This window comes from Eleutherodactylus coqui, chromosome 11, assembly GCF_035609145.1.
Source record: "Eleutherodactylus coqui strain aEleCoq1 chromosome 11, aEleCoq1.hap1, whole genome shotgun sequence".
NCBI classification, from domain to species: Eukaryota; Metazoa; Chordata; class Amphibia; order Anura; family Eleutherodactylidae; genus Eleutherodactylus; species Eleutherodactylus coqui.
In genome coordinates this window covers 72,834,525-72,855,459 of record NC_089847.1, presented here as the reverse complement: position 1 = coordinate 72,855,459, position 20,935 = coordinate 72,834,525, and the positions used below count along the sequence as shown (strand labels likewise).

Below are 20,935 nucleotides of genomic sequence, written 5' to 3'. Positions count from 1 at the left end.
AAAAGTATTTACCCATCCGGAGCGGACCGGGAAGGTCTTCTCTTCCTCACGGCCGCATCTCCCTTGCTTCGGCTCGGCGGATGTGCCAGGCGCATGCGCGCGGCACGTCGACGACGTGCCGGCGACGTGAGGAATTCATCTGCCGGCCGAAAAAGAAGATCCGGCCGTGAGGAAGAGCAGAGCTTCGCCGCCCGCTACGGATAGGTAAATTCTTATAAATTCTTATTTTCAGCGCTCATGTCCGTGGGGCAGGAGGGACCCGCTGCAGTTTCTCCATGGAGAATCTGCAGCGGATCTGATTTTCCCCGTGGACATGAGGCCTAAGGCCACCTGCACACGGGCGGAAATCCCGCGGTGGTATTTCCGCCGCTGAAAGCCTGCATAGGAGTGCATTACAATACGCACTCCTATGCAGACGGCCACGCAAAATCTCGCGCGGCAAACAAACCGCGGCATGTCCTATTTCTGTGCGGGGCTCGCAGAGCCTCGCACAGAAACGTCACTCACCCAGCCGCACATGAAAGAGCCGGGGCCGCCGGGCACGGGTGAGTACGCGCTCGTCTCTGCAGGCACTCGGGTCGGGTCCCGCGGCGAGAATTCTCACTGCCGGATCTGACCCCGCTCGTCTGCAGGCGGCCTAAATCAGATTTTACTATATCATTTATTTTAGTTACATATAAAAACACAAAAATACACAAAGTTCCATCGCAAAGCCCAACTAACCCCTCTTAAGACATCGACTCTACACAGATGTAACATTTGATCACTAAATGTTGCAAGAAAAATTAACATTTAGTTACACCTTTCCCTCACGTCTACTATGCACATGATCCAATATAATTATAGGTCTATCTCACTCAAATAACTTTGAATTTGAACATTTTCTTTAACATTCTTTTAATATCATTGATTCTCATAAAATGTAAACTTGTCACTCTATACATGTCAGCCTGCAAATTACGGCCCATCTCGCAACTGCAGGACTACAGGAGCATAAGTAAATCAACCCCTGCAGTCGCAACCGCGTCAAGGGTTGTGAAGGCCTTGTTTGTAACCAACAAGCCTGAAGGATAGAAATCATCAAAATAGAACCAAAATGACAAGTTTCTAGTTTGGTTCTTCTGGCTGGGATATGTGAAATTCAAGATTACACTGGAATGAAGTACCATGTCAAAAATTCTGATTAAAAGGCACATATATATGTCCTGTTCAGACAAATGATTGGATACAAATATCAGATTTCAGAGCTGCACACGGTCAGATTTTTAACTGAAAATAAAATTTTCATGTTGCTAAAAAGGTAAAATCCTCAACCAGTGAATGTAACACGTAAGGACCTTGGTAAAACAGCACAAGTAGTAGGATTAGTTTTCAAACCGAGGGAAAAAACATTCCATGGTCCGAAACACTTGCAAGGACGAGACTAATGTTGACAGGTTATCCAATGAGTGCTAGTCAGGTCACTCAAGGGTAAGTGTCACCGAGATGTGCACACAGGAGCTTAGTTCTACTTTTAGTATAAGAATCCAATAGGCAAGAAAAGGTTTGCATGTTTGGAGAGCACAAGATAATTCCACTAAGTGAAAACAGAAACCCTGCATACATGCCATAGTTCACAAAGTATACACAAAATATACAGATTACTATATTAACAAGCCCAAGAGAAGATGAAACGGTTACTGTCAGGTGACAAGCGAGCAGAGGGGGTATCCCAACCTGTCTTCTGGGTTAGGGGGTATTCCCAGGTCTCCCGTGCGAAGCTTGCGAGTCAAATCTTCAATTTGTAGTTGAACTGGAAGAAAGCAGGTTAGAAAACAAAAAAGGAACGGGAGAAAATTGTTACAAACCCAAAAAGGAGAAAAATCAAACCCACAACATTTCGTTTCAATACAAGTTATGACGGGAAGAGAATGTGTTAAAAGTTGACAAAACGCAAACATTGCTGTCAATGGGTTAGGGTTATTTTACCTGTTTCACACATTTTTATCATAAACAGGAAGTTCGGAACGGGATATTTTACCCCCAATAAGCTAGGAATCTGTTGGTTATGACAAAGGGGTTTGTGCAAAGCACTAGAATACCATCATACAAGTCCCACAACAAAAGACTATGTAAAATAAGTGCAGATGTAAAATAAGCTATGACATCAATCCCAACCTAAACAGTCACACAATTAAATTAAAACTTTACAAGTCACTAACTCACATTATATTAAGAATCATATTAGAATACCAACACCAGAAAAAGTAATCATCTGCTAGTAACAGAATAAAATTCTGATAACCTGGCAAGCTCAATAGACTAAAGGACTCTATAGATAGCTAGAGTGCCGGAGATACAGTACAAGTGCTGTAGAACTGAATAGAGCAGGGCATTTTCACATGAGACCCCTGTTCTAACAATCAGTTAGCGATCCCGTGATCGAACCCCATCCTGCAGGTAGGGGATCGGTAGCCCAAATTGTGATTCAAGTTCAGTTCACTTGAACTACAAGAGGTTTAGTTCCTGCAGTCATAATACAGACTGTAAAATATAGGCGCCTGAATGAGTTCTTAAAGGGACTGTCCACAAGATATTTCTTAAAAAGGAACTAAACTGTTCAGTTGTGATACGCATCCGTAAAAATATTCTCATGCTTTACCCCAACTGCTCAGTAGAATGCCCCCATTTGCCCATGTAAGGGCCATTTAAACATTGCCGAGACACAGTATGAAAAAACAAGATTTTTGTTACTTACCATAAAATCCATTTCTCGTCTTTCACTGGGGAACACAGCAAGATCTTGGTTATAGTTAATGCCACTAGAAGCAAAAAGTGTTTGTTCCTCCCACCAGCTACACCCCCTGCTGCAAGCATTGAGCTAAAATCAGACTGTACAGAATCAGGAGAAACAAGCACATGAGTGCAATCAACAAAACCATCAAGAGAATGAGTGGAATCAGGTAGAAATGAGAGACAGCCTGAGTTATGAAGAGTAAAAATTGGGTGGGTTCTATGTTCCCCCAATGAACGAAACAAAAAAATTTTACAGTAACAAGTCTTTTTTCTTGCCCATATCATTGGGGGACATGCCGAAACTGTGGTTTGTTCCAAAGCAATTTCCAAGGGGTGGGAAAATGGAAAGCCTGCACTGTTCTCGCACCATCCTTTATGAACCCATGTGGCTCAAGGCAAGAAACCAAACATGCACGGGAGTGTCTACTATAGGACGTAGGAGTGAACAGACTGACAAGGACACACTGCTAGGAAGACCACTGCCAGGTCAATATAGAGCCTCGAGAGTCTACCACTCGCAGTATAAACAGCAATAGAAAGAATAGCATGCACCTCCAGAGGCTGAGGCCGTTGCCCTTCACCAGGACCACCCAGCCAAAGATGAAGGTGGAAAGGCAACAGAGGGGTGGTAGAACCTGGACAACAGGGAAGTATTGAAGCCACTTAAGTTGGAGACAGAACTTATTTAGAAGAAACACCCAGACTAGATAATGAAGCCATAACCTGAAGGGCTCATTCATGCTCAGGATTGATCTGTCATTAGTCAAGGATGTAGGCAATTCCGTTGTCTACTCCAGGGATACACACTACCAAGGAGCAGGAAACTGAGACTGTCACTATTACCGCTGGGGCCGCTGGAAGGGGGTCACTTACCCTGGGGGGGGGGGGCACTATTACCACTGACAGTGCGGTCACTACTACCGCTATAGTGTTTACATGTGGCAGAAATGGGCAGGGCTGTTTCAAAATAGTCAGCGTGCAGATTTTTACCGCTTTTTGGATGCGGAAATGCTGCAGAATTTCCCACAGAAGTTTCCACTGAGGACATTCTGCAGTATTTCCGCATCCAAAAAGCAGTCAAAAGCTGCACCCTGTCTATTTTGAAGCAGCCCTGTCCTTTTTAGAACGACGGGGTAAAATCATATGTCGTGATAAGCCCCGCCCCCAGACATGGTGGCACTTTGCGATAAATTAGTGTGTTTTGGGTTGCAGTTTTGGCACTCGGTCTCTAAAAGGTTCACCATCACTGCCCTAGAGGATTCTGTGGCCTTTAGACTACAAGGAGGGAGGAAAGACCGAGTGAGAATTAGCTCAACTGGTCCGACGCAGGATCTGCTAGCTGGTGGTTGAATGACCAAGGGCTGGAGCACTTTCTGGGGCATCTGCTTGTTACATTCCTTGCAATGCAGGATACAAAAGGCTATGAACTGGAGAGATGTAGGATGAAGGCTCTGTGGGGTCTATGTCATGGGACACTGGGCAAGCAGAGAAGGGCTTACTAGTGAGGAAAAACATCAACTGATGCTTCCTCCATCTTTACAAGAGGCATGTTAGAAAAGCAGAAGCAACAGTTCTCCGGTGTTAATGACAAGGAATGCCCACCCCATAACATGCAGCCTGTATAGGCCTAGCAGTTGTCCCAGGAGGAGAAAAAAGGTTCCCGAGGCGGGACCTGAAAGACTGACAGCCAACTGCAAATAGGAGGAAGAGGGACCGCTGTGGAAGGGAAGTCCTGCCCCTGGAAGCTTGCCAACAGCAAGTCGACCTTTCTCAAACTGGGACTGTGTATGCCCGAAAAGTGAGAACCTAAATTTACCAATGTCCGCCCAGTCAAAGGTGATTGGGCACCATGCTAGGTCGGAACAGAACGCCGATGAAGCATCCTCCCTGCTGATGAAGTGTGTAGAGCGGGAAAATTCGGGAAGAGAGCATTCTAATCAACTGCCAGTCAAGTTGCAGTGAGTGGTCCAGGCAGAAAAAACTCTAGGGGCGGTATGGAAGTGAAGGGTGTAAACAGAGGGAAACAACCCGCCAACCTGAATGGGGGCCCATGGAGAAAAGAACCACAGAAAGATGGACCACCTGACCAAAAGCATCCAGTGCTCTAAAAAGTGTGCTACGGAATCACTGAGAGGAGGGGAATATGGAAGGTGAGGAGTGATTACACCATACGTACCTAATACAGTTTACTCCCTCTTTAGTTTTGCTCCCCAATGTACTAGCAGGTCACTGCTTCAGTGACTGTCACTTAATGGTGAGAGATCAGAGACGCAGGCAGGTACGTCAGGTTACCCCATGGCTGGCGGGAAGCAGAGTACTTACTGCAGCTCTGTTTTTTTTGGTAAGAGGAACAGTGTGTTTCCTGCAGCACTGTTCACCCACCTAACTTAGGAACCATCACAGAAGTTACATCATCCCTGATTCCTACCTAGAAGGCAAAATGGAAAAAGTCAACAAAAAAATGAAAGGTAGAGAAGACCTGCAGAGCAGGAAGGTTTGCCTCCTACAGGCACTAAGATAAGATGGATTTAGCTCAGGGCCTGCAGGACGGGTATAGCTACTGGGAGGAACGAATACATCTTGCTTCTAAGCGGCAGCAGTTATACCCAGGGTCTTGCTGTGTCCACCAATGAAACGGACAAGAAATGTCACTGGTCACATGATTTACTCATGCGATTGCCTTCTCACCTGTCCCTGACAGCATCCTCTGCTGCAATCTTATGGCAGCACTACACTAATACATAGTGTGATATCTTTTAATGGCTAACAAAAATACATATTAATGCAAACTTTTGTACCAAACCTATAACTAATACATAGCATACACAGGAAGCTGGAGGCCTTCTACTGAGCAACTGGGGTTAAAGAATGACCGTAACAGATTTAGGTGTCGCAACTGAACAGCCTTTCAGGATATTTTATATACGGTTGCCAACCCCTTTAGAGGCAACATGTCTCCAACATCTTCCAATAAAAACCAGATACATTAATTCTAACTTTAACAGCTGTGAATTAGCTAGTTTTTGTACATGATTATGGCAGCGGCCATCTTGTCCTGATCTGCAAACCGCTACAGTTCTGACTATACACTTGTATTACTGAAAGGAAGGTATTTCCAAACTGAAGAGAGGCAACTGACCGCAGCTGCTCACTTAACTTGTTTCACCACCCTTCATCACTGGCACACAGAGTTGAAGAACCTCTTCTATGCCCCATATGGACAGGAAAAACAGTGAAGGCTGGAGGTGGTGGGGAGGGGCTATTTAACCACTTAACAGCTATTATGGCTATAAGAACACAAGGATTTATGGGGGATTTTCATCTTTGTTTTTCAAATGCCATAACTTATTTTTCGGTCAACACGGTGATAAAAGGACTTGTTTTTTGCGTAGCAAACTATACCATTTATTGATACCATTTTTGGTTATATGATGCATTGTAGAAATCATTTTTTTAAAGAGCTGGTACAAAAAAAAAAACACATCAATTGTCGTTTTTTACAACGCAATAAGGCTGGCTTCACGCGACTTACTGCAGAATCTGCGGCTGTTGTCTGCAGCAAATAGCATGTATTGAAAGGTGTGTAAACGTTCTATCCTTCACAATCGTGGAAACAAATTGTGTATTCTGTGAGCGTAGGAAAAAACACAGCATGCTCTGCTTTGCTGTGGGCTCCACGCAGATGGCCTCCATTGAAGTCAATGGAAGCTGCCCAACCCACAATTCATCCGCAGTTGACATTGTGAATAGGCTGCGGGTACTGAGTCATCGACTAGCGACTGCACGGGAAAAACATTTTTTTGTACGGCAAGCGTCTGTGGTCATCCGCAGTACTGAAAAAGCAGATACGCTGGGTCATTGGCCGGGGCTAGAGCTGGATTCCGTTGCAGGAACCCACATGTAGAATTCGTCTTTTCCCAGTGAGCTTACTACAGCAGTGGGCATGTTCATAAATGGCCACCACATCTTGGAGCTTGTAAGCTGTATCCCAACGCCAATATTGAATACCTATTCAGTAGCCTAATCAGCTGGGATACTGATGTCCATGTCAACAGCTAACAAGAGCAGGCACCATTGGCAATAGGAATAAGTGCCTCTGAATAGTGCCATCAAACTAAAAGCAGCTCATATCAAGGGGGCTGCAGTAGTCGGCTTGCCCACTTAGGGGTAATAGTAATCCAAACGCCATCAGAGCACTTTCATTTTTCACAGCAACTGGCACCTAAATTATAACCATTTGCCTTAAGGTGAATAAGTCACATTCAACTCTGTGTGCATATTATATAATAATCTTTATTTGTATAGCGCCAACTTATTCTGCAGCGCTTAGAGATGTATCTGTGTATTACTGCAGCCGTAGGTCTCATCTGGCCAATAATTGTGTTCCGTTGGTCTTGTGAGTAACATAAAAAAAATTCTATGTTTTGACTTACATAGTGTGAACGGTTTCTTAGATCTACCAATACACGATCTGTGGGTGAGACGTGATTGTCACACTAGCCCTGTACATCCATGGGTTTTGGTGGATTGTAGTTTAATGCAGCTGTGTTACGTTTTAGCGGCTCCTTTCTGTCATGGCGGATGCATTGATATTAGTAGAGTGTTACAGGAAGGCAGTCAGATGAATGGCTATAGGCTTGATAGAGGTCTGCTGACTTAAACGGGGTGTGAAGCGGCATTTAAGGAAATATTTGTAGCCGGCCACAGCTTTGACCAGTGATCAAAGCGGATTGCTGGGGATAGGAAAAGCACATCCCCGCAAAGACTTCTGTTTGAAAAGGGGTAGCTCTCATTAGACAACTATTAAGATATAACATTATAGAGGTGGACTCAGGACTCTCCTTCATAGGCTAAAGTGGAGGGCGGCTGCAAACAGCTCTAAATCCCCATTTATACACAACGATTATCACTCAACATTCGTTCAAACGATGGCATATGAGCGATAATCGTTGTGTGTAAATGCCACCATCATTCAACTCTTTGGCTGAACGATGATTTTAGGGTGAACTTAAAATCCATTGTTCAGCCGGAGAATAGTTAACACTGTTCTGCATGGCAGCAGCTGATTACATTATATTCAGCTGACACCCCCTGTGACAACAAAGGAGCTGACTATAGAGCTCAGACCACCTGCTGTGTTCTGCAAGCAGCTCCTGGAGGCTCATTTACATGCAAATGAAGCTGCTAAAGTGCTAATGGGCATTGTCAACCCTTCAATCATTTAAAGGATTGTCTTTGCATGACAACTGGCCTTTACTCCAGCATAGCCTGCATGATCGCTTATTAAACCTCGTCCATTCACTACTACTGGCATGTTACCTTTACCACACATGGGAATTTATAATTCTTGAGCATTGAAAAGCAGAGACCAATACCAAGTTTTACAGGTTGTAGCAATATATGAAAACTATATTCTGGTGCTGATTATATATGAAACTCTTCAACCAACTTCAAGACTAGCAACAAATTACACTTCTGTACTGTCAGATGTTAAGGAAATTACAAGAAAGTATAACACATTTCATCACTAAAACAAACCCCATTCTCCCGATTATGCTTAGGAGAAGGTCTGCAAATTAAGTACTAATGATTCAGAGGTCAGATTGTAATTCAATCATTAACTCTTTGTAGACCAAAGTGAAAGAGGAAACCTGACATTACCTATATATGCCCTCTCCTGCTCGCGACTGAGTCCTGGAGGTATGACTGTTGGCATCCCTGGAATAATGGTCTTCTGGTCCGGAGTTTCATCATTCCAGCGACTGCGTTTTCGCTTCCGGGAAAAATCTGAGAAAACAGAAGCATGTTTTCTCATTTCTTTTTTACATATATTTATTAATGACATTGTACAGTAAAATAAGTGCAGAGGAGAAAACTAAGTAATAGAGGACAGAATGTGGCTGCAAATGGATCTGGAGAAGTTGGGGCAGAAAAGTGGGAAATGAGGTTTAACACTGATAAATGTAAGGTTCTGCACATGGGCAGAGGAAATCTACATGTCACCATTAGCCCACTCACACAGGCAATAGTAAAAGGCAGCGTTTTACTATGGCAGAGCTACTTTGTACAGCGTTCAGTGTCAGCGTTTACCTTTTAGCACAGTAACCACAGGCAAGCCGATGACGTCACTACTTTCACTTTCCCTTTCGGTTACATAGAAGGCTGCATTCAAAAATGCAGTAAAACACTGTACAGAGTATTGAAAATGCGCCTCAGTCATTTCAATGGGAGACATCTCGTTTAAAAACACTGAAACACACAAAAATAGAACAGACAGCGCTTTAGCGCTTGTCTGAGAGGCACTACTGAAATGAATGGCGGCCTTATCAACACATTGGCGTTTAATCAGCACATTGTGAACACGCGGTAAATGCTGCAAAATGCCAGTGAGAGTGGCCTTACACGCTAAATGGGGAACCACTGGGGAACACCCACAGGGAGAAGGACTTGGGGATTTTAGTTAACTGTAAGCTTAGAGAAACCAGTGTCAGGCAGCTGCTGCCAAGGCAAAGAGGATCATGGGGCGCATCAAAAGAGGTCCAGGGGCACATGATGAGAACATTGTTCTTCCTCTTTACCAGTCACTGGTCAGACCACACGTGGAATATTATGTACAGTTTTGGGCATCGGTACTCAAGGAGGACATATCAGAGCTTAAGCGAGTACACAAACGAATTAAAGTAATGAATGGAATGGGCGGACTACAATACCCAGAGAGGTTAGCAAAACTGGGGTTAGTTTAGTTCTAAGAATTGTTAATCCAGGGATTAATCCTATTGCCAGTTAGGAAGGTATTTTTTCCCCTAAAATTAGGAAAAACTGCATTTTTTTGCCTCCTTCTGGATCAACATTAGGGGAGTGGTAATTAATAGGCTGAACTACGGTAGATGGACATGTCTTTCAGCCTTACACAAACTGTATTTTTAGCTTGCAAAAAAAAGCGTGCGCTGCCAGCGTGCTGAGGACATCTGCCGGACAGAAAAAAGAAGATGTGGCCATGACAGAGGCGAGACCTGCAGCGTCCGGGCAGTAATAATGAACAGCTAGAGAGCATGCGGGAGTGATGCTCCTGGCACTGATAAACAGCCAGAGCATGTGTTGTGCACTCTAAACATGCTCAGAATGTAAACATGAACAAGTCTAATGATGGCCATGCAGGTGCACCATCACACCATTCATTTCAATGGGACAGCGAGAGAGCCAAGTTCAAGCATTTAGCCACCTCTGTGAAGTCAGCACCCCATCTTTCAAAAAAGTTCATTTTTTTATAAGTTCTGGATGCACCCCAAAGAGTTCTAGAGTTCCCAATTAATTTTAGAAATAGTTCTAGCAAATTAGGCAAAAAAATCAACAAATGTATCTCTGAGGTGCTAACTTCCAAAAATGATATTACTAAATCAGCGAGAACTTTGTAAATATTGGTTCTAGAGCTTCGAGCATTAAGAGTTTTCTTCAGAACTCTTGAGGTGCTACCCAGAACTCTTATAAAATCGTGGGATTTCCCCAAAAATTATTTACACATAATTGAAATTTTTGGATCAGGCATCTAAAAATCAGCGAGAACTTTGTAAATATTGGTTCTAGAGCTTCGAGCATTAAGAGTTTTCTTCAGAACTCTTCAGGTGCTACCCAGAACTCTTATAAAATCGCGGGATTTCCTAAAAAATTATTTACACAACTGAATTTTTTTTGATTTGGCATTTGAAAATCAGCGAGAACTTTGTAAATATTGGTTCTAGAGCTTCAAGCATTAAGAGTTTTCTTCAGAACTCTTGAGGTGCTACCCAGAACTCTTATAAAATCGCAGGATTTCCCAAAAAATTATTTACGCATAACTGAAATTTTTTTGATCCGGCATCTAAAAATCAGCGAGAACTTTGTAAATATTGGTTCTAGAGCTTTGAGCATTAAGAGTTTTCTTCAGAACTCTTGAGGTGCTAACCAGAACTCTTATAAAATTGCGGGATTTCCCAATTTTTTTTTTACACATAACTGAAATTTTGGATCCGGCATTTGAAAATCAGCGAGAACTTTGTAAATATTGTTTCTAGAGCTTCGAGCATTAAGAGTTTTCTTCAGAACTCTTGAGGTGCTACCCAGAACTCTTATAAAATCGCAGGATTTCCAAAAAAATTATTTACACATAATAACTGAAATTTTTGGATTCAGCATCTAAAAATCAGCGAGAACTTTGTAAATATTGGTTCTAGAGCTTCGAGCATTAAGAGTTTTCTTCAGAACTCTTGAGGTGCTACCCAGAACTTTTATAAAATTGCGGGATTTAAAAAAAAATTATTTACACAAATCCGCAGCGACGGCTTCTGCTGGCTTAGACACAGCGGATTTGCCATCCCGTGTGGACGAGATTTCTGAGATTTCTCAGCTGTCATTCAGCTGAGAGCTGCCCCTGATTGGTCCCTGCGCTGCGCCAATCAGAGGCAGCACTCACTCACCCATTCATGAATGGGTGTGAGTGAGAGCTGCCTCTGATTGGTCAGGCTGTGACCAATCAGAGGCAGCTCATTCAGCAGGCGGGGATTTTAAAGCCCTTCCCGAAAATTCATCGTGAGATCGCCCGTAGCCCATTGCTTGCAATGGAGCCGGCTGTATTGCCGGTTCCATTGAATTCAATGCGCTGGACAGCGCTGAACTGCTCCGGCTCGTTTCTATTGAAACGCGGCTAGGAGCAGTTTTTTCGGGCGATTTTTCGGCCCCGGTCACGCGATTTGCGGATGCGCATCCGTCTTGCGATCCGCAAATCGCGGGAAAAAACGCCCGTGTGACCGAAGCCTAATTTTCAAATGCCGGATCCAAAAATTTCAACGTTATGGCTAAATAATTTTTTTTTTTTTTTTGAAATCCCGTGATTTTCTAAGAGTTCTGGGTAGCACCTCAAGAGTTCTGAAGAAAACTCTTAATGCTCGAAGCTTTAGAACCAATATTTACAAAGTTCTCGCTGATTTTCAAATGCCGGATCCAAAAATTTCAGTTATGTGTAAAAAAATTTTTGGGAAATCCCGCGATTTTATAAGAGTTCTGGGTAGCACCTCAAGAGTTCTGAAGAAAACTCTTAGGCCTTAGTCAGACCAGGGTGTTTTTAGCCGCGATTTGCGCATGCGTCCGGCGATTTTATAAAACCATTGCTTTGCAATGGTATCGGACACACGAGCGCTTTTTATGCGCTCGTCCGATAAATTATAGAACAGAAATCGCAGATCGCACCTATCTGCGATTCCTGTTCTCTTCTCTATATGCGCTCAATGGGGCCGGCGGCAGCAGCGCCGACCCCATTGAGAACATATAGAAGACAAACCATTCTTCTCTGCCACAGCTGTAACAGCTGTGACAGAGAAGAACGATGTTTGCCCATTGAATTCAATGGAGCCGGCAATACAGCCGCTCCATTGAAAGCAATGGGCTGCCGGCATGCGCGGGGTGAATTGTCGGGAAGGGCTTAAATATATAAGCCCTTCCCTGCAATTCATCCTAAAATGTGTTAAAATAAAAAAAAATTGTATACTCACCTTTCCGCTGCAGCCGGAGTCCAGCCGCGGCCGCTGTCAATTCTCCTGAACTGCTTCTCGGCACTATTCAGCCGGCGGGGCTTTAAAATCCCCGCCTGCTGAATGATCTGCCTCTGATTGGTCACAGCCCTGACCAATCAGAGGCAGGTTTCACTCACACACCCATTCATGAATTCATGAATGGGTGAGTGACTGCTGCCTCTCAGCGCTGAGCCAATCAGGGGCAGGTCTGACTCACATCCATTCATGAATTCATGAATGGGTGTGAGTGAGACATGCCTCTGATTGGCTCAGCGCTGAGCCAATCAGGGGGCAGGTCTGACTCACACCCCCTTCACACCCACTGCAGGACGGCCGCGCGGAGCTCTGGCTGCCGGGAGAAGGTGAATATATATATATATTTTTTATTTTTACACATTTTAGGATGAATTGCAGGGAAGGGCTTATATATTTAAGCCCTTCCCGACAATTCATCCCGGGCTCGCCCGCAGCGCATTGCTTTAAATGGAGCCGGCTCTATTGCCGTCTCCATTGAATGCAATGCGCTGGACAGCTCCGGCCCGTTTCTAATGAAACGCGGCTAGGAGCAGATTTTCGGGCGACTTGCGCGCATCGGTCACGCGATTTGCGGATGCGCATCCGTCACGCGATCCGCAAATCACGTGAAAAAATGCCCGTGTGACTAAGGCCTTAATGTTTGAAGCTCTAGAACCAATATTTACAAAGTTCTCGCTGATTTTCAAATGACGGATCCAAAAATTTCAGTTATGTGTAAATAATTTTTTAGGAAATCTTGCGATTTTATAAGAGTTCTGGGTAGCACCTCAAGAGTTCTGAAGAAAACTCTTCATGCTCGAAGCTCTAGAACCAATATTTACAAAGTTCTCGCTGATTTTCAAATACTGGATCCAAAAATTTCAGTTATGTGTAAAAAAAAAAACTTGGGAAATCCCGCAATTTTATAAGAGTTCTGGTTAGCACCTCAAGAGTTCTGAAGAAAACTCTTAATGCTCAAAGCTCTAGAACCAATATTTACAAAGTTCTCGCTGATTTTTAGATGCCTGATCCAAAAATTTCAATTATTATGTGTAAATAATTTTTGGGGAAATCCTACCATTTTATAAGAGTTCTGGGTAGCACCTCAAGAGTTCTGAAGAAAACTCTTAATGCTAGAAGCAAGCTCTAGAACCAATATTTACAAAGTTCTCGCTGATTTAGTAATATCATTTTTGGAAGTTAGCACCGCAGAGATACATTTGTTGATTTTTTTGCCTAATTTGCTAGAACTATTTCTAAAATTAATTGGGAACTCTAGAACTCTTAGGGGTGCATCCAGAACTTATAAGAAAATGAACTTTTTTGAAAGATGGGGTGCTGACTTCACAGAGGTCATTTAGCCATCTCTGACAGTCCTACTGAAATGAACGGAGTGACAGCGCACACGCCAGACCGCCACTCCATTCATTCAGGGACATTAAGGAATACATTCTTGTGATCAATTGGGGTCCCAGTGGTTAAGCACCCACCGATCGTTATCCCCCATCTCATGGAATAACTAATTTGTGAGACAACCCCTTTAAAGCTCACCAACACAGCAGGACCTACAAAGTAGAGCCTATAGTAATGTCCAACATCAGCGCTATTATACACAATTACAAGTCATCTTCCTGATCTGAAACAGTTATAACGCACGTTTAATGACACTCCGATATGTAAATCTGCTATCAATGGAAACAGTCTTGTTGTACATCCAAAATGTTTTCCCCATGAGAGGTGGCCAATGTGGCCCCTCTTGTCATTCTACATACATGGAGCCTGCCATGTTGCAGCGTACCATGACTGACTGATACAATGGCTTCTGTGATGAGTACTCACAGATCATGGTGGGTGGTAAGGAGGGCATGTAGACTAACAATCCCCAGAGAGAAAATCCCAAGGCATAAGGTCAGGGAATGCGGAGGCCAAGGAAGACGTTTACTATCATCACAACCTACATGGACAATCCATCTGTAAGGTACTTCCCCCTAACGACTAGTAGGGCAGAATTAAGCTTTTTGAACCTTATTTAGCAAAACTAACAATGACTGTCCTTGTTCCCCATCACAACCAATCACAGCACAGCTTTCATTTTACAGAAGTGAAAACTGCGTTGTGATTGGTTGCTGTAGGGAACAAGGACCACCTTATTGTTAGACTGTTTGCTAAATTAAAAATTTTGTTAGTTTCCATTACTATGAAAATTCTGTATCTGAGTCATTAAACCTGAGTTAGGTCCAATGCCCACGGCCGGAATTTCCGCTGTTACACAGTGCCATAGGCTTGCATATGTGCAGACAGGCGCGATTCTGAGCGCGGAAAATCTGTGCGGTAACAAAATCGTGGCATGTCCCATTTCTGTGCGGGGCTCGCCCAGAAACGTCACTACTGGTGCGCCGGCTCTGCTCTACACATGTGCGGCTGTGCACCAGCCAACACATCGCAGAGCAGAGAGACGAGTGAGGGGAGGTCACTGCAGGGGCCCGGGTCGCATCCCGCTGCAGGAATCTCAGAGTCAGAATCCGACCCGGCCGTGTGCATGAGGCCTTACGGAGATTTATAATCAGAAAAATCATTTAGAATAACCCTGTATAAACAATTCTGTGGAGGTGAGAGTGACGACTACAGCCCCATTTACACACAAAGATGATCGCTCAAAACTCATTCAACAGATAGGGAAATGGACAGTTGGAACGATCATTTTGCATAAGCTGCTAATGGACACTAATGCCCATTGGTGGCTTATTAGCTTCATTTGCATGTAAACGAGCTTCCCCTCCCTGTATGGAGATAACAGCAGGCAGTCTGTTCTCTGCTTACAGCCCCTTCTGCCACAGGACTGCAGCTGAAAACAATGTTATCAGCGCTCCCATGGAGAATCACAGTGTGCGGTCCGGCTATCAGCTGCCCAGCTGAACGATTGATTTTAAACTTCACAAAAAATTGTTCAGCCGAAAAGTAAGCGATGGCAGCATTTATACGCAACGACTATCGTTCTAAAGACCTAGTTTGAGCAAATTCTAAGCAATAATCATCCCGTGTAAATATGGCTTAACGGCCCACGTACACCGGACAATTACACGGGCGGGGCGGATTCTGCATGCGGGAGCCCACAGCGGGATCCAACCCTGCGTACCCGTCCACACGCACAGAGTTTGTTTTTCTCAAACTCCTGCTTTCCTGCAGAATCCGCAGCCCATCTGTAATATGAATTGCAAATGGGCCGCAGGTCGGACAGCTTCCACTGACTTCAATCTACGGGAGCCGCACTGAAGTGGAGCATGCTGCACTTTGATGTCCACATCCAGAGATCCACAAACCAAGTCTGCATGCTTTAATTCATGTTTCCCTATGGGCAGCTTGAACTGTGGATCGTCCGCATGAGGCTTTCCGCAATTCAAATCAGCCCATGGACATTACATCTAAGTCGATTAGAAGGGTCCATCACAATAGATGAAGGTCAGCATGTACCAAAAAGCATACATTTTGGCACATGCCCCATTTGTGCCCTGTATGCTGTTTTCCAAAGTGGGTGGGATCTCTGCAAGCCTACGGATACCCCATAACAGAGGGTCCCTTCAGATGAGCGCAGTCCTTGGCCCAACATAATGAGTGCTGATGGACTCGTTTCATCTTCCCTTAGACAAGCTGAGCGTGTGGGGACAATCACTACTCCAGTCCTGCATCCCCAGTGGTGGGCTGTGCGCCAGTCTCATCAGCCCACAAGTGAGGTTCTGCTCTTCTGTCACCCACTTGCTGGCCCCGTCACACGGCCCAGCTGTTGGGTGAAGTTTAGGCCCAATAAGTGGCCCATGTATTCCTCTACACCCACTCCTAGCCTGGCACCTCAGCCTGGGGCATTTCATGCCAACGTACTCTGACCAGTCTACGGCTGTCGCACATGATGGAATTGCGTATGCTGAGCACGGGATACACTGTAGCAATCTCCCATATATGCTGCCACACGAATTGCGCAAAAACATATGCAAGAAAAATCACGGCATGTTCTATCTTGCATGTATTCCACACGCCAGGATAGTGCATGCGGTTGGCGGTGCCTACTTGCTGCGCACCACTCGTGTCTACAAGTGCGGCATGCAAGAAAGTAAAGCCTCTCACACAGGCGGATTCTTGCCACAGGACCCGCCGTGTGGATGAGGCCAGCAGGCGCGATCGCCCTGACACTGGGCGACCCTAAAGTGTTTCTAAATGGAGAAAATGTTGATAAAAGCTCAACTTCCGCCACCAGGGGCTCCTTCACACGGCCGTGATTCCAGCGGGTATTCTGGCCGCGGGACATGCGGTGAATGGAGTAAATAGACTTTCATTGACCCGTTTACACTAGTGTAGATGCGCAGGAGAAATAGATGGCAGCATGCTCCAGGTCCCAGCGTACCACCCGGGGGCCCCGCACACACGTATGGGCAGAACACATGGCGCACGGGCAGCCGTTTAATACACATTGTGCTCAGAGACAAAGCGGGGAATTTAAAAAACGGTCACACTGCGCATGCCTGATACACGCGGTCATACAGTGCACTCGCTGCCGGCTCACACGATGGTAAACGGCCGCAGGACTCCGTGGTTTACAGACACGGCAGTGTGAATGAGCCCTTAGACCTTACCCACCGTGGCTTACATGGCGGCAGTGATTGGTCGAGGTGGTCATGTGGTACACTCCCCACGTCACATGACATATAGTTATACACATGTGCCAATCCCAGCCACTAGAGACCAAACTTGTGATTATGGCGGCTGTTATAACATTTCATCCTGACCCCCTTTAGAGTTACCCAACCCCCATCAGTTGGGGCGCACACCGGTGGGGGCGGGGCTGCAGGTCCCCCATCGCAGCGCACGATGCCAAGTCAGAAGCCTCTGGCACGCGCCAGGATCTCAGGGGTGCAGCGCTGGAACGGGGGGGGGGCCTGCTGATGTTTATGGCGCATTAGTAAGACCCCCTTCACACACCTGGAGCCCGACAACCAGGTGGAAGCTGCAGCCAGAGAGCTGTTGTGATGACCCCTGTAAAGCACATGCTTCAGGCCCGCAGGCGCCCTCTAGTGATCATACTGGCTCATTATATCACATCTGGGGGACGCTGAAGCAATGAGGGGACCTCCCCTCGGCACTGCGGTCCTGAGGATCCCCCCAGGTCCAATTATTGGGCTGCTCCACACAGCTGTCTGCGTAGCAGCACACAGCACTTTGAGAGCTGGCGGGGGGGGGGCGCTACCTCTATAGGCACAGCCTGCAGCACACGTGCATGTATCACTGCCGGGCCTGCGGAGACGTTATGGCGGCTCCAACCACCTCCGGCATATACAAGTGCTCCACTATTACAGACGCCCCTAACTACACGGCAGCGCCCAGCCGCAGGGATGAACGTCAGGCAATACGCAGCGGCCTCTTACCCATGCCGCGGCTACAGTAGTCACCAGCGATCACAGCCCTCTTCTCAACCGAGATGACTGCGCGCTCACGTTAACAGCTGGACACTTTATAACCTAGGTTACTCCTCCCACTAAGGGAAAACTACAACGCTCATTGGTTCATAACGCGGTTCGCTGATTGGACGCCTGTGACTAACGAAAAGGATATGACGTCGCAGCACCAACACCTCCGGAAAAGGTTTCTTATTATTGGACAGGGAAGATGCCAATCAAACGTGCGCCTTGTCCATTGTGACACTTTGCGCCGCTCTATGGTTGTAAAGGCAGTGGTGGACAAATAAGGGGGTGTGGCGACCCCTGGCGTCGTGGCCTATCACTGCAGCCGACACTCCGTTTTCAGGAAGCGCTCACTGGCTTCCTCCTAGCCCCTCGCAGTGGCTGGCTCGGCCCCCGCTGCCTGCTTACATGTGTTCTTCGGCCTGCTTGGCGCCGCCATTTTGCAGTGTGTTTTTTTTTATTATCATTTGTAACTGTGGACGTGATTATGTGAGAAAATGGCGGCAATTCCCGGCGTATAATTGTAGATATCGGCAGGGGGCAGGCGGGGCTGCTGGAAGCGGGTCACTTGGGGAGCTTCATCTGTCCGACTATTGCGAGATTTATCCCGATAGCAAAATGGCGTCTGAAAGCAGCTGCAAGCAACCAGAGAGAATATCAGGAGGAAATCACCCCGAAATGTAACAAATCTGCCACATTTGTTAATAAACATGCACTATATAAATAATTTCACAAGAGGGGCAAATAGGCAGAAACGCCCACCGCAGCAGACCAGCGCGAATCGTGTGCCCAAGTGATGGGGGCGCCACATACTAATCAGCTGTATACAGAGGGGGCCAACATGATACATGTGGTGTGCGTGAGCGCGTCGTGGAAGTCATACATGCCGTGAGCGCGTTGTGGAAGTCATACATGCCGTGAGCGCGTTGTGGAGGTCATACATGCTGTGAGCGCGTTGTGGAGGTCATACATGCCGTGAGCGCGTTGTGGAAGTCATACATGCTGTGAGCGTGTCGTGGAAGTCATACATGCCGTGAGCGTGTTGTGGAAGTCGTATATGCCATGAGCGCGTTGTGGAAATCATACGTGCCGTGAGCGCGTCGTGGAAGTCATACATGTCCTGAGCGTGTTGTGGAAGTCATACATGCTGTGAGCGTGTCGTGGAAGTCATACATGTCGTGAGTGTGTCGTGGAAGTCATATATGTCTGGGTGTGTCGTGGAAGTCATACATGCTGTGAGCGTGTCATGGAAGTCATACATGTCGTGAGTGTGTCGTCAAGAAGTCATATATGTCTGGGCGTGTCGTGGAAGTCATACATGCCGTTAGCGTGTCGTGGAAGTCATACATGTCGTGAGCGTGTCGTGGAAGTCATACATGTCGTGAGCGTGTCGTGGAAGTCATACATGTCGTGAGCGTGTCGTGGAAGTCATACATGCCGTGAGAGTGTCGTGGAAGTCATACATGTCGTGAGCGTGTCGTGGAAGTCATACATGCCGTGAGAGTGTCGTAGAAGTCATACATGCCGTGAGCGTGTTGTGGACCACGGGTGATACAAGTGTTTACAACCTCACATTATGGAGCTCTTCTGTTTTTGGAGCAGAGAAACCACTATAAGGACTCGAGTCCACGGGCGAAGTTTCATTGCGTTCCCTGCAGCGAAAATCCGTCCGCGGGGAATGCAATGAACGCTCTCCATAGCGTTGCTATGGAGATTGTAGCCCCCCTGTCCACGAGCGGAGAATCATAACGACTCTCTGCTCGCGGCTGGCAAATCACAGCATGCTGCGAATTGCCGTGATTCTCCGCGGTGAGCCTGTCAGATAGGCTCACCGCGGAGATCCGTCGGCAGCTCCCATGGCGGAGATCCGCCGCAGGATTTCACAACGCCCGTGGAGGGGAAGCTTAAATGTATTTTTCTCCAGTGATTTCAATGGATTTTCCAAAACCGGAAGGTTTTCAGTTTTCTTTCGTTTCTTTACCGGAACTGATAGCGCCGTCTGCAGGACTATTTGTTCCGGTAAAAAAAGTGGAAACAACAGAACTTTTCTGTTTTTGAAAATCAGTGGGGAAAAATAGAAATGTTTATTTCCATTTTACCTCCTTTTTATACACTAAAAACAGAACAGAGAGAAGGAAAGCCCTTAAAGGGGTTTTCTAGGGAAATACTATTGACCACCTATCCTCAGGATAGGTCATCAATAGTGATGAGCGAACGTGTCCGTTACGGACACATCCGCACCCGGACACCGGCTTTGCCGAACACTGCAGTGTTCGCGCGTAAAGGTCCGGGTGCCGCCGGGGGGCGGGGAGATGCGCGGCGGCGCGGGCGGCAGTAGCGGGGAACAGGGGGGAGCCCTCTCTCTCTCCCTCTCCCCCCCACTCCCCGCCGCACCCCCCCGCGCTGCCACGGCGGCCCCCGAACTTTTTCGCCCGAACACTGAAGTGTTCGCAAAGTTCGGTGTTCGGGCGAAAAAGGGGCGGGGCCGAACGTGTTCGCTCATCTCTAGTCATCAATACTTGATCGGCCGGGGGCCGTCGCTCGGGACCCCGATCGATCAGCCGTGCGGGAGCATGCTGTCAGTGCCACAATAACACAGAGGTCAGAGAGGACAGAGAGTCGACGCTGTCAGTGAGTTCGTGTACCTCGACAGCGTGTAGCACACAGATGGGAGGGCGCTTCCAGACATCCTGCGGAGAATAGCGCTGGGATCCCTGAATAAACTCTGACGGAGGCAGAACATAACACTCAGGACTAAGATTCGATTCTATCAGACCTGAGTTATGCCAATATTATTGTATGGCTCGGAGACCTGGACCTTGCTGTCGCATACCACTGAGCGTCTGGAGTCCTTTTACATGCGATGCCAACACCAGATTCTCCGTGCCTGTTGGTTTGACTTCATCAGAAACAGCGAGATACAGGCTTGCACGGGTCTTGAGTCAATCAAAAAAACAATAACAAAGAGACGACTCGCACTTTTTGGTCATGTTGCATGCTTGTCAGAAGCTGTCCCGGCCTACAGTGCTCTAACTGCAGCAATTGCTAGAAAAATCGAGAGACGGCCTCCTGCAGGATGGCGGAGGCCTCCTGGTTGTCCGCGGCGCTTGTGGGTGCAACAGATAGGCAACAGTACCTCCTCCGACATCA

At 46.4% G+C, this 20,935-nt stretch overlaps 1 protein-coding gene across 2 annotated transcripts in view; it reads right to left on the bottom strand.

The window, feature by feature from the left end:
* Positions 1-17,828, bottom strand: part of SF1 (splicing factor 1) — a 45,070-nt gene extending 27,242 nt beyond the window's left edge. The window contains exons 1-3 of one of the 2 annotated variants that reach the window (XM_066582593.1): positions 17,750-17,828; positions 8,437-8,562; positions 1,717-1,792 (exon numbers count right to left, since the gene is read on the bottom strand). In XM_066582593.1, the coding sequence (XP_066438690.1) occupies positions 1,717-1,792; positions 8,437-8,562; positions 17,750-17,753 (206 nt within the window). In that variant the 5' untranslated portion in view covers positions 17,754-17,828. Of the gene's footprint in view, positions 1-1,716; positions 1,793-8,436; positions 8,564-17,749 lie in introns of those variants that run through there. The other variant, XM_066582595.1, reaches the window with a different exon arrangement.
* Positions 17,829-20,935: the final 3,107 nt, after the last annotated feature.